Below are 14,179 nucleotides of genomic sequence, written 5' to 3'. Positions count from 1 at the left end.
CTCCCAGATCTTTGGCCTAATTCCCTCAGTGCTTTCCTTGGGATATTACACATCCCTTTCCTGAGGACCTTGAGAAAGGCAGACCACTAATCAGGCAGACTGCCCAGAGGCCTGGAGTCTAGACTTAACTCCTCTGCCATCTCCCTTAGGGACACTTTCCTCCTCCAGGTTCAGTTTTCTTCCTGTGTAAGGACAGCAGTGAGATTAGGTGGGTAAGAGCTCTCTTCCTGTCTGAAGGTCCTCAACCTTTCCTAAAAGCCCTTGCCCAAGTCCTTGCTTTCATTCATTATCCCTCAACCTAGGTCTTTTGTCATCAGTAAGGAATATGAATAGTTTGTGAGTTCATTTTGGGATAGAAACTTACCCATTTTCCTCTGGATCTGTTTTTCTCTATGCTCTAAAATAAACACCCCTTCCTTGACATCTTCTCTTTGACCTTTAATGTAGACCAGAATGGTTAGCTTTTTTTCTTTGAGTAACCCTTAGAGAACCTGGATTCTCTCAAATCAGCAGGAGTTGGTTAACCGCTTTATCATTCTAAGGAAGGCCTTTGCAAATCAAAAGTTAGGTTCTTCATTCTGGAGAAGGGCTGAGAAATAAGACTCTATTACTTGCAGAAGAGGGAGGAAACTGACACCTTTCACTGCATATGAATGGTAGTCCTTCCACAAAACTGTCACGATGCTAGAGACTCTGGACTCCTAGAATGTGAATGGTTGTAAAAGAAAGAATTTGAATTTATGAGGTGACAGTTCTGAATTCAAATCTACAGCCCTTTGTTAACTTTACATTGAGGTGCTTTACCCTCTCTGAGACATTTTCCTCAGTAGCCAGAGGGGAATAATTGTAACTCTTAAACTTTTTTTTTTTTTTTTTTTTTTCTTTTTTGGTGCTGGGAATTGAACTTAGGGTTTTGCATATGCTAAGCACATGAATCAAGTGATCTCTTCTGGACTTCTCATCTATACCACACAGTCCCTGATAATTGTAACTCTTTAAGTCATTTTTTCTCATGGCCTCAAATGTGGAACACCTACAAAAACTTAAATATATTATAAAATATATAATTATATAATAATACAATTATACAATCATATTATATTCTGTAAGAATACTAATACAATAATATGTAAACTTTAAATAATTTCCAACCTATTTTAATGCACTTATGTCAACTTTGTTAAAATATTAACAGAATTGAAGACTTAGGACTTAGTGGATTAATTGGATTGTTCTGAGGATTGAAGGAGATAATGTGTATCTATTAAGCACCTGGCACTTGGTCTTGCCTGGCACTCAGTCACTCCCTTTCCATTGTGAGTCCCTTTCTGCCTTATGATTAGCAACTGGCAAGCTGTGAGGAGATCAGTGGCAGACCATAGGAGACTCTGGGAACAGGCTTCAGGGTTTTCTTGGGAGTCCCTAATTCTGCCCACATCAAAGGTCAGATGGGAAAGAGGAAGAGAAGAAGGCAAGAAAGAAGAAGATTTGTAGGGGCCTGGCAAGCATATGCATATTTCTAGTCTAGATTGAGAAACTACAGGAGTCCATTCTCCAGGTGAGTCAGTTCCTGGGTTTACTGAAATAATGGTCTAGACTCATGGACAAAGTTTCCCTCATTGAGTTGATCCCTTTTTCAGCAGGTTTTCAAGATCCACCATCAAACTGTGGCAAATCAGCCTGTTTTGGGCCCTGAACCTATTGAAAATGGGGGTTTTATTGTTCTGTCACCTTAATGATAGCAGCTTGTTAAGGATGAACCAAAAGGGAAGGGGTGTAGGGTTGTAACTAATGAATCTGAATGACTGACTGAATGTCTTGGAATGAAAGCCTGACAGGAACATGATGGATGTAGAGAAATCTAAATTCCTTTAGTTTGTGGCCCAGGATTCAAGTGAGAAGGTTGGTTGGTGTGATTGATTACTCTGAAGGTAAGATGGATGAGGATGAGAGATGCTTGTAAAAAGAGACTAGGAAACTATGAGCTTTGGGGAGTATCAGGCAAACTTATTATAGAATTCCCATTGCTCTGAGTGTGTGTGTGTGTGTGTGTGTGTGTGTGTGTGTGGTACTAGGGATTGAACCCAGGGGTGCTGTACCACTAAGCAACATCTCCGGCCCTTTTTATATTTTATTTTGCAAAATTGCCCAGGTAGACCTCAAACTAATGATCCTCTTGCCTCAGTCACCCAAGTAGCTGGGATCACAGGTGTGTACCACCATTGCTGGCTTCTCTGGGTTTTCTTGGTGAAAATTTCTGATATAATTCCACAGTATAAACAAGGTTTGTTCTCCTGTAATGACCATTTCAGCAGGACAGCAGGGATGGTTTTGTTTCTAAAAATCCCCCTTAAAATTATTTGGCTATGTCAGCAAAGTCCTGGGGAAAATGTCCAAGCACCAGGTGCCTGAGTTCTTTGGATGGAGATTCTGTCAAGAATATGGGAGAAAATCCAGTTCATTTCTCCTGCACAGTGTCATGACTTTAGTTTCAGGGTGGTTACTTTGGCATCCGTGTTTATTGAGGGTTTAATCTCAAGGAGATATAATATATATATAATATATATATAGATATAATATATATATATATAATATATATATAATATATATATATAATTTTGTAGTTGTAGATGGACAGAATGCCTTTATTTTTTATTTTGTTTTATTTTTATGTGGCGCTAAGGATTGAATCCAGTGCCTCACACATGCTACTCTGCCACTGAACTACAACTCCAGCCCCAGGGTCTGATAATTTCATAGTTTTGTTTTGTTTTTTTTTGTTTTTTGTTTTTGTTTTGGTGCCGGGAATTGAACCCAGGGCCTTGTGCATGCTAGGCAAGCACCCTACCAACTGAGCCATATCCCCAGCCCCCATGTTTTTGTTTTTTATTTTTTCTCTAAGCCCAAAATAATCTTTACTTTTGTCTGCCAATTTCTTCAAAAATTTTACCCTTAGTTTTCTTCAGTTCCCCCTTCTACTACCATTATTCACCCCCCACCCCCAATTCCATACACACATTCTTACTTTGTCATTGCTGCTGTGTTTTTTAACCTTCCTTGGAAAGGGAGACATAGAGAAAGTCTTCCATATCCTTGACATAAGCTGCAATTTTATGGATTTCTCATTGTCTGTGGTCTCTGACATCTGCAGTAGTTTTAAATGCACTAGATATAATAGAGACCAGAATGGAATTTTAGGGCACCTGGCTATGTTTTCTGTTGAGATGCCCATTTCCTGAATGAAAATGTCACCTTCCTTATCACTAAAAAATAAATAAAGACCTTTATTTTTAGGTATTTAAAAAATAAAACTAATTCTAATGACAAAAATATTTGTTTATTGTAGGCAATTTTTTAAAGAAAAAAGTGGAAAAATGAAACAGGAAAATAAACCACACAAGTTCACTATTACATGATGGCAAATATTTTTGTATTTTTAAGAACAAATTGGTGTCATCCTGAACATGCTATTTAGTAATCATCTTTGTTAATATTATGTGTTTTCCACGTTACTAAGGATTTTTCAAGAAAATTATTTTAGGGTTAATATTCCACTATAGGGGCATGATTTAAACAGTTTATCTTACTGTCAAACATTTAAATTATTTTCTGATTTAAAACAAGAAGCTGGGCGTTTCTCCACTCTTTTTGATCGTCATTTTACTTGTTTATTCGACTTCCCCGCAGGCTACCAGGCCCTAGCAGACAGAAGAGATTCCCAAGACTGAGATATTCAGATTTAGGAAAGCGGTGACTGAGCCCCAGGGTTCTTCATGGGAAACTCCTCCTCCTCCAAAAATTCTCACTGGGAGAAGATGTAGAAATGCAAATGAGGAAGTGAAATCCACTACTCTCCTTGTCTCTTGCCCTGGGGCCCAGGCTTGGTGTACTGATACCCGAGGAAGCCCAAGTTAAAGGAGCAAACACACTTTGAATATGGTTCAAGTTCAAAGGACTACTTTAGTGCCCAAATTGCTTAAATGGCATTAAAATAACACTTTGTTAATCTGTGAATCTCTATTGTTTTCCTATTGGCCAATGCCTAGATCTCAACTTTATTATCTGTCAAAATTGAAATCAAAGGAATTGGATGTTTCTAGCTTTCCCATTAGCCTGATGGATAATTGGGAAACAGAAGCAGAGTTACAATTCCCTTCCTGGTCCTAGGATTACCAAGGGGAGTTGTAAAAGGTCCCAGCTAGATATATCCTAGAAACATTTATTGCAAAATGCAGTTGAGTTCCCAATCTGGGAAAATGACAAAGCAGATTTTTTTATAGCTCTCTGGTAGATCTTTATCTGATAAGTCAGAGTCACCTGTCTACTTACTGTGACCATTCCCTCTCCTTGATACCAGAATGGTTTATGAGATGAAAAAGCCCTCCTGATTTCCCTAGGCTTGGGTGGAGAGAACATTTAAAAAGTGCATACTCAGGTGAAAAAAAAAAAAAAAAATCAACACTCTAAAAACCTCCCAGTAGGAGATAGGGTTTCTGCCTCACGTATCTGCAGTAATTTGCAGTTGGCCTTTCTGGACCTAGCCAGAATGTTAGAAGGTTGCTCCTTCAGGGATCTGAATAGAACTCTTTAATTTTTTGCTTCTATTCCCTCTGATTCTCAGCAGCACAGTTGGGTTGAACACAGTCTAAAACTTAAAGGAACAAATACTTTGAGGGTTCCTCTGGATATGGACCCCCGCACTAAACTCTCATTTTAGCAAGCTGATAATAAGTACAGACACAAATACCAGGAAGTAACTTGTAGGAAAGATTGGGTCTGCCCAAGTTAGGAGGCCCAGGTTTCAATATCAACTCTGCCAATATGCTGTATAATCTTGGGTCTCCATTTCCCCATCTATAGCAGATATCATGAGGATGACAGACTATCCCTGTGATTGTCCAATTGTTTTCCAGTCTTACTCTGTCCAAGAGAGAAGAGTTGTCACCCTCCACTGTCATGTAGCTGAACAAATCTGTTCATGTGGGTTGTTATCAGGCTCTCCCCTTGCCCCAGGTCTGGGCACTGCCTGGGGAGCGCATGCAGTAGTACTTGTTCACAACATGCCTACACTGGTCACACTTGACTGTGCAGCACCATTGGAATTTGCAGTTACAGCTGCTCATGGCCTCAGTTCTCCTTTCTTCCACCTGTAGCCCACACTCAGTGCACAGGTGCCCACAGCTACGTTGCTCCCACTTGGATATGTTGTGACTTTTCTGCAGGCACTCACGACCCTCTGTGCCATAGATGCCCAGGCTGGAATTTCGAGTACAGTAGTCTGGAGAGTCCTCTAAAAAGATCAGTTCAGCTTCTATGCTAGGAAGGAAGGCCTCAGTGGGAGCCCAGCAACCCTCAGCGCTGTTCCCAGCCCTTAGCTGCCGCTTATCCATCTCAATTTTCAGTGCCTGGTCATACTTGGCCTTTAGGTAGTTTCCCATCTCCCGGAAGTCAGCCAGCTGCAACCAGCATGTCTGGATGCTGCAGCTCCCGGAGATGCCATGGCATTTGCAGATCCTCTTCATGGTAGCTCTTACTGCCTTCACAGAGGGAAAACAAAAACAAAAACAAAAGAGAGAATGGTTCTGGGAATGGAAGACCAATGGTTAGCAATTAAATGGACTATTTTAGAGCTGTGCTTCTTGGCTTTAGAGGAGAATCAGAATTATTGGGGAGACTCATAAAAATATTTGTCCCTGGATTCTACTTCAGATATTTCCAATGAGGCTATTTAGAGATTTAAGGGCCTGATACTGATGACTTTAAATCATCTTGGATGATTCTGATGAAGAGCCAGGCAAATGTTGAGAAGGTTACTAGAGTCAGGAAACCTAGGCCCCAAGCCCAACTCTATCACTTGTTGAGCATATTTCTCTATCTGCCCAACTGGAACAAGAATGGAATAAAATAGGGTCTGGAGCTAGGTGTGGTGTGCAAGTTGTAATGCTAACTGCTGGGGAGGCTGTGAGGCAGGAGGATCAGAAGTTCAAAGTCAGCCTCAGCAACTTAGCAAGGCCCTTAGTCATTTAGTAAGACTCTATCTCAAAAAATTAAAAAGGGCTGAATAAGTTACTCAGTGGTAAAGTGCCCTGAGTTCAAAACCCAGTACCAAAATAAATAAATGAATAAAAAATTAAAAATAAATAAAATCATGGTCAAAGAATACTTTGTAAATTAAAGAGAAAATATGATCTTTGACACTGTAATTGTCTTGAAGTGGGGAACTAGAGTATTTGTGGTGGTTCAGATTTACCATCCTGATCCTCTCTCAGAAGGAAGGAAGCTCCTAGAATCTGAATCTTTACACCCCCAAGGCAAGTAATTACCCATGATTCTACTTGTCTTGAAAACTTCTTCCCTCTATCCTGGGCAACCAGGACATCTTGGTACAGGTCCACAGGCAAATTTCTGTGATTTTGGCTATATGTCCAACTTGCTTCCAGATTCAAGTTCAGAATATTCCAGAGATTGCTACTCTGCCAGAAATCTGGAGAATAGACACTCTCCCTCCCCAACCCCCAAAGCTTAGATAGTCCTAATCCTTTACAGCCCAGACTTTAGGACACAATAAACCCGTTAATGTCCTAGAATATACAGTTCAAGTGATTAAAATTTTAAGTTGTAGAAACTGTATTCTGTATTCTGTGTTCTCAGAAAACTGCCTATGGAGAGGACCTAGTACAATTTTCAGTGATAAGAGAACTAGCCTTGCAGATCTGAGTTCATTGCCTTGGCTCTTATGCTTATTAACTGCATTGGTGCAGACAAGTCACTCAGTGAGGACTTAAAACTGGCTTGTTATTCAGAGAATGGGGACAGCTGTCCCCATTTTTTTTTTTTTTTTTTTTTTTTGTGGTGCTGGGGATTTGAACTCATGGCCTTGTGCTTGCGAGGCAAGCACTCTACCAACTGAGCTATATCCCCAGCCCCAGCTGTCCCCATTAGGTTAGGAGGATGAAACATGGGTGTGAGACAGTTCTTGGTAAACTGTGAAGGGCTGTGCAGATGTGAAGCTGTTGCCAACACTGGCTGACTCCTATACCCACCAGCCTGCCGGCCCTGTTGTTGTGAAGATTCATCAGGGCTCTGGCATCCTTCCCCTTCTCCAAACTGTCCACAAAGAGTTTGGAGATCCTTTCCCCAAATTCCACATTGTCGCTGCAGCCTCCCCAGATCCAGCCATGGCCTCCTACACATAAGGAAAGAATAAATTCTGCATACAGCTCCCTGCTAAGGCCCAGAAGAAGAGTCAGTCTTTTTGACTGACACAGCCAAACCATCCCCAAGAACCCTAGGAGGGTGTAGAGCTTTAATGAAAGGTGAGAGAGGAAAATGATGGTGCTTGGGAAAAGTGAGGGGAGTCCTGCTCCCAAAGTCAATTTAAGGCATTTCCCAGCTCTAGGAAATAAGTCTTCTATACCCACAGTAAATGTAGGTGCATGGGGCCAGCCTAGATGATCTCAAAGGTTAATAGCAGCTCAAATATTCTGGCATTCCACACCATTATCCTTTAGTGGTCTTAGAGTCATTTCTCCCTCATCAGTGACAAATCTGAACAAGTTTCTTATGTGGTCCGCAAATAGCTGTGTAGCTCTGGGTTGTGGACAAATCATTCCAATACCTGGGTTACCTTTAAACTGTCTTTAGTCTTCTCATTCCAGTCTTTGTTGATTTTAGAGATACTTGCCAATCTCTGGACTCATGGATCAAGACTCAACTTTCAGGAGAGTCTAGGTCCAGGAGTCCCCATGACTTGGGTTGGGGGGTGCTGGAGTCTAAGGGTTTAAGGAGCTGTGTCCCTCAGCCTTTCCCTGGAGAACTTTAGCCGGCACTCAGCTGTGCAGTTTCTCACCTCTCCTCACCCCTGTTGGAAAGTCCAGCTTTTACCTGTTTTTCCATTTTTTGACTCATCACAGCCACAGTTTTCAAAGTCACCCATGCTACAGTTCTTGGTGATGGTGTACATGACTCCAGCAGAGCTGATGGCATGAATGAAGGAAGTCTCTCTGGTGGCTTTGGAGAGAAAGAGGGAAATGACTAAGAGCTTGGACTGATGACCTGAAGCAGAGGCCTTGAAAACACAATGCTCTTTTGTTCTCCTCGCCCCTGCCTTCTTAGGAAGATGCTCTTCTAGGAAACAATGCATGTCTTTCCAGCCTCTTCACATCATCCACTCAGGAATGAGCATCCCCATGCTACAGATGGGGAAAATGGAGCCAAGAGATAGAACGATAAGACGAAGACCACGCTCCAGTTGTGGTGTTGGGATCAGAACCCTGCTGTCCTGAAGTCCAGCCTAGAGCCAGGTGTCATGGCACATGCACATCCCAGTGACTCAGGAGGCTAAGGCAGGAGAATTCCTAGTTCAAAGGAGTCTCAGCAACTTAGTGAGTGGCTTGGGAGCCAATTAGCAAGACCCTGTCTCTAAATAAAAAATAAAAGAAGGCTGGGTAGGGGCTGGGGTTGTGGCTCAGTGGTGGAGTACTTGCCTGGCATGTGTGAGGAACTGGGTTCAATTCTCAGCACTTCATATAAATAAATAAATAAAGATTCATTGACAACTAAAAAATATATTAAAAAAAAAAAAAAGCCTGGGTATAAGGCTCAGTGGTTGAGCACCCCTGGGTTCAATCCCTGCTACCAAAAAGAAAGAAAAACTGAAGTCCAGCCTAGACCTCTGTCCACTAGCCACTGTTGCTGGTCCGTGGGCAGTGAGACTCACATCCACAAAGCTAACTTAGGAAAGAGAGAAGGTCTGGGTGCAGGGGTGCATGCCTTTCATCCCAGAGGCTTGGGAGGCTGAGTAGGAGGATTACAAATTTGAAGCCAGCTTCAGCTACTGAGCGAGACCCTAAGCAACTTAGCAAGACCCTGTCTCAAAATAAAAAATAAAAAGGGCTGGGGACATAGCTGAGTGGTAAAGTGCCCCAGGGTTCAATCCCCACACACAAAAAAAAGAAAGTGGGGGGAACTTGTTCTTTCTGATCTTGAATCTGTGTTCCTATAATAATCATAATCATGTGGCTTCCATTACTGAACTCTTATCTTGTTATACTCTTCACAAACACCATCACATTTCATTTCCATTTATCTATGTTCTATCTGTATACACCATGGGAAGTTAGTTCTTTTTGTTCCCATCTTCTCTATTACCTTTCCCCTCAACTCTTCTCAGGCAAACTCTATTGTTTCTACAAAAATGACTTTTATGCAAACTATTGCACACAGTTATAAGTGCACATGCACACATAACACACACACACACACACACACACACACACAGCCCACCTGAGGCAAAATTTGATGTGATCTTTCAGCTTTACTATTGCTGGGATTTTTAAGATAGGCAGATGTAAAACTCCCTCAGGGGCTGCAAACAAAGAGCCCTTTTGTCATTTTTAAAAAATTATTTTTAGTTGTAGATGGACATAATACCTTTATTTTATTTATTTGTTTATTTTTATGTGGTGCTGAGGATCGAACCCAGTGCCTCACACATGGGAGGCAAGCTTTACTGAAGAGCCACAGCCCCAGCCCTCGCCATTTTTATTTCACATATATCAGTGAATTATGTACAAACACATGAGTACAGGCATGCACTAAAAACATAATTTCTTACATTTTTATGAGACACCTCTAACCACCTCATTCAATCCTTAGAATACTCCTGATTGGCTAAATAGAGCTGGTCTTACTGATTCAAATGACAAAACTGGGGTTGAGAGAGGGAAAGTAATTCACTCAAGGTCACACAGCAAGGGCATGGCAGGTCAACAGATCACCAGCTACTTTCTCATTTCTCTGTGTATGCATAATTACATATGCTGCAAGCCCACCTCCATGCACAGGTACCCCCGTACAGGTGTGCTCTCACACAAACTTACCACTTCTCAGTCTGTTGTGGGTGGAGAGCTGGAGAGCATTTTCAGGGCAGTTCCAGCGTTCCCAAGCAAACTGGAACTTACACTCCTCGATGCCACTCTGGGCACCCAAGGCCACACTGGTAGTATAGGTCAGATAGGCCTGGTCAGGGGAAAGGGGCTGTGAGTTTCTGCCCAGTGCAGGTCATCTGGGGTTGGGGGAGCAGGGAGGACTCCAATGGGCTAGTTCTCCACTAAGAAACAATACCGGGTCTCTGGGGGAAGGGGTCTGGTACTGTCTCCCACACCCTTCTTTTCTTTCCCCAGAAGATTTTCCTTAGGAACTCCAAAGGTAAAAAACAGGAGTCAGAGACCATCCTACCTTGGGGCCTGTTATCAGGAAATTGTTCACTGACCTATCAAAAAAGAAAAAGTGAGACAGAGGTGAATGGGATGAGATAATGGGGGCTTCCTTGGAGGTAGAGGAGGAGTAAGGGAAAGGACTTACCAGGCAGAGGCACCAAACGTAGCACAGCCTATTCCCATGGTTACCCACAGCATGAACAAGTCCCCCATGGCCCTGCCTACCCTCAGGGGACCAGGTCCAGCACAGGGCCAAGTGCAGAGAAGCGAGAAGAGAGCAAAGTCTTACTCAGTATTTAAGTGGGCAAATTCTGAATGACCAAGGGGGAAAAATCAACAGCTCTTCTCATTTGTTCCTCAGGGCAGGGCTGCAGGAGTCACCGACCCAATAAGGGATTAGGGAGGAGGGACTCAGTCCAAAGCCTTCAATGAAGCCCCGCCCCTGCCCAGCCCTTCTTCCCTCCCAGAGGGCTGAAGCTGTTCTCCTACCCTTGAGGTTCATTTCTCTGTAAGTCAGTTTGTCTCTTCCTGCTTAGGGACCATTTCTCAGAATCTTATAGCCTGGAACAGCCTAGGCAAGTCACTATCCCTTGGAGCTACAGTGTCTTCATCTGTCCGTGAGACCTCACTCTTGCCTTGCTTTCCTCCCGAAGGTGTTAATAATCATAGAGGAACTCTGTTTTGGGGATCCCTCCTACTCGTTTACCCAAACAATTGAGTACAGTCGACCCTACCTCTTCTTTTGAGGACTATAAGGTGATGGAATTGTGGTACCATGGAGCAGAAATATTTCAGAGGCCATCTTGGCAACAGTCCCTTTTATTACATTCTACCAAAATAAGTTCTGATAATTTTCTTCATTCCTAGTAGGTATATCCTTTGTATCTTAGGGTGAGGTCTGTAGCTTGTTAATTGCTAATAAACCTGACAATCAACCTTTGGGCTACCCAGGGCTATATTTGAAAAGACAGATGACTTTCTTTGTGATACTGATACCACTTATTTTAGAGGGATGAGGGGAAGATGGGCAGGATTTTCTGGGGATTGAATCAGGGCCTGAGCGTGCTTTACCACTGAGCTACACCTGCAGTCCTCTTTGTTCCTAAGGTTTCAGCGACTTAGGCAAGAATCTGTCTCTTAGATTCACTTTGTTTTCTCAGAACATGCCCCTATGAATGAATGAAGGAAGGAAGGAATGGAAGGATTTGTGGCCTGTAATAGAGACATGACACGTGGCACCACTAGGCAGGGTTGGGGACTGTGTGAAGGGCTAGAGGTCATTCTTAGTTGGTGAGGCTCTTTCTCAGGATTGGGGAAGGAAACTAGAGTACTTCAGAGGAAAACACAGACGGGAAGTCACAGTTCTGACTCATTGTCCTGTGACCATCATAGTATCCAGATCACTTCCCAGCACCCTGGAACTGGTACAGAGATCCCTCCACCAAAGGAGTTCCAGGGACCAAGGAGTCCCCAGGCCTTTTTAGGGTAGTGCACTCAAAGTAAGGGCCAGAAATGGTATCAGTCTGCAACTGATTGTTGTCTTTCTGTGACAAGATAAGCACTGAAATAGAATTGATCATAAAATATATAGTAATATGATGGAATAATTTTAAATATGTTGGACCTAATAATAAAATACTTGGATTTCAACCTGTGTGTGGCAGCACATACCCATAATTCCAGTGACTCAGAAGGCTGAGGCAGGAGGATTACAAATTGGAGGCCAGCCTGGGCAACTTAGTGAGATCCTGTCTCAAAAAATAAAAAGTGATAGGGATGTAACTCAGTGGTGCAGCACCCTGGGTTCAATCCCTAGTACAAGGGTAGGGTTAAGGGTAGAGGAGAGAAATTTGGGTTCCCTTTTTTTTAAAAAAACATTTTTAAATTTTGGTACTGGGGATTGAACCCAGGGGTGCTTTACCACTGACTCACATCCCCAGCACTTTTTAAAAATTAATTAATTTATTTATTTTCACATGTGGTACTGAGGGTAGAACCCAGGGCCTCATACATACTAGGCAGGTGCTCTACCACTGAGCCACAATCCTGGCCCCCTAGCACTTTATATATATATTTTTTTATTTTGAGACAGGGTCTCACTGAGTTGCTTACAGTCTTGCTAGGTTCCTGAGGCTGGCCTCAGACTTGTGATCTTCCTGCCTCAGCCTCCCAAGTTGATGGGATTACAGGTGTATCACCATGTCTAGCTGGGCTCCCTATTATGTATGCTTTTATTCTGTTTCATTTTTCTTGAAGGGTGATTGTGAAAAGTCCTCACTGGACTCTGCCTCCTAGGCCCTGTAAGTTCTGGTCCTCCACTTGCTTGTTAACTTCTCTGTTTGGTAAAAAGAGACATGCCAGACTTGAGTCATTGGGAAAAGACCCCTGAGACACTACTTTTCCCAATCAAGAATCTAATGTTGGGCTGGGGCTATACCTCAGTGGTGAAGCGCTTGCCTAGCATGTGTGAGGCACTGGGTTAGATCCTCAGCAACACATAAAAACAAACAAAATGAAGTTATATATATATATATATATATATATATATATATATATATATATGAATCTAATGTTGGGCTGGGTTTATGACTCAGTGATGGAGCACTTGCTTAGCATGCATGAGGCCTTGGGTTTGATCCCCAGCATTGTAGAACAGTGGGGTGTGTGTGGAGGGGGGGAGAATCTCACATTTAACTTTCACTTCTTAAAACAGTAGGATTGGTTTCTATGCCACTCAATGAGGTCAGAACAGGGTTAGTGATAACCCTAATATGGTCCTCTGCATTCACTTCCTATATATGAGTGATTCGTCTTGTCTTTCTGTGTCCCATATAACACCTGAATTTAGTAGGTACTCTATAAAAACTTTCTTCCATTTTCTAGAGAACAGAGAGGAAGGAAGTGGGGGTTTTGTGTTTGTACAAACTTTGTACTTGCTCCTGCTCAGATTCTCTAAAGATCATGTAGTTTCTTAAATGGAACTGAGGATGTCAAAGGAAGGCCTCTACTCTAGGTAGGAACACTGAACTTTGCTCACTAATCTGTTGGGTGGTCTTAAAGATGTTACTGACCACCATGTAGACTCACTTTCTTCACCTGTAAAATGAGGGAGTGGTGGAAATGTTGAACATTGAATGACCCCTAAAGCCTTCCCTAGCTCTCTTACATATTATAATCCTAATTTTAAGATTTGCAGAATTTATTAATCTCAGAGGTGATTGTAGACTGGAAATGAGGAAATCATCCTTCTCAACTGTGAGCATAGGAAACTAATGCACCTTTGAATCCTGCAGTTGGCCATCAGATACACCTTTAAAAAGGGTACCTGGAGGACAACTAATGCCTTCTTTAGAGTCCTCTCATTTGTGTGTGTGGTGCTGGGGATTGATTTCAGGGCCTGAATGAATGCTAGGCAAGTGCTCTACCACTGAGCTACACCCCCAACCTTTCCTCATTAGCTTTTAAGCCATGAACAAACTTGATTTCTCTCTTCCACAAATGGAAATCTGGAGTTTGAACACCAGAGCAGAAGATGACATTGGAGATATAACAGGCCAAATAGTGTTTCTGAAGTGGTGGTGTGCTTGTAAATGTTTAACCACCAGCTATGGTGTGGTGGGGGCCAGACTGGTTGCATTTTCTTACTGTCATGGTGCAAATACTTCTATGGCCGATTTCAAATTACTAATGTGGACTTGGCGTCAAGATGCACAGTAGCATATCACATAACATTTCTCTCATGTAGCTATAAATAATCCCAATTGTTTGAATAATAGAAAAAGGTAGCAAAATAATTAGGAAATGATCAATTTTGAGTATTATCTTTGTTTTTATAATAATTTACTTACTTATAAATTTGTATAATTTAAATTTTAGTGATATATGCATTTAACAACCAGTTTGCAAAAGTCCTGAAATTATAACAGTTAGCTCCTAGGAGCCGATACAAGTAGCCTTCT

General features: G+C 42.1%; 1 protein-coding gene across 1 annotated transcript; it reads right to left on the bottom strand.

The window, feature by feature from the left end:
- Window positions 1-4,991: 4,991 nt before the first annotated feature.
- Window positions 4,992-10,433, bottom strand: Wnt8a (Wnt family member 8A). Its single transcript, XM_047556826.1, has 6 exons — window positions 10,366-10,433; window positions 10,240-10,273; window positions 9,882-10,020; window positions 7,885-8,010; window positions 7,044-7,186; window positions 4,992-5,537 (listed from the first exon to the last, which is right to left on the bottom strand). Exons 1-6 carry the CDS (start codon window positions 10,431-10,433, stop codon window positions 4,992-4,994), a joined length of 1,056 nt encoding a protein of 351 aa, XP_047412782.1.
- Between the last annotated feature and the right edge of the window lie 3,746 nt (window positions 10,434-14,179).

The sequence above is a fragment of the Sciurus carolinensis genome, chromosome 6 (genome assembly GCF_902686445.1).
Source record: "Sciurus carolinensis chromosome 6, mSciCar1.2, whole genome shotgun sequence".
NCBI lineage: Eukaryota > Metazoa > Chordata > Mammalia > Rodentia > Sciuridae > Sciurus > Sciurus carolinensis.
The sequence above is the reverse complement of the archived record's forward strand: the minus strand, read 5'-3'. Positions and strand labels throughout refer to the sequence as shown.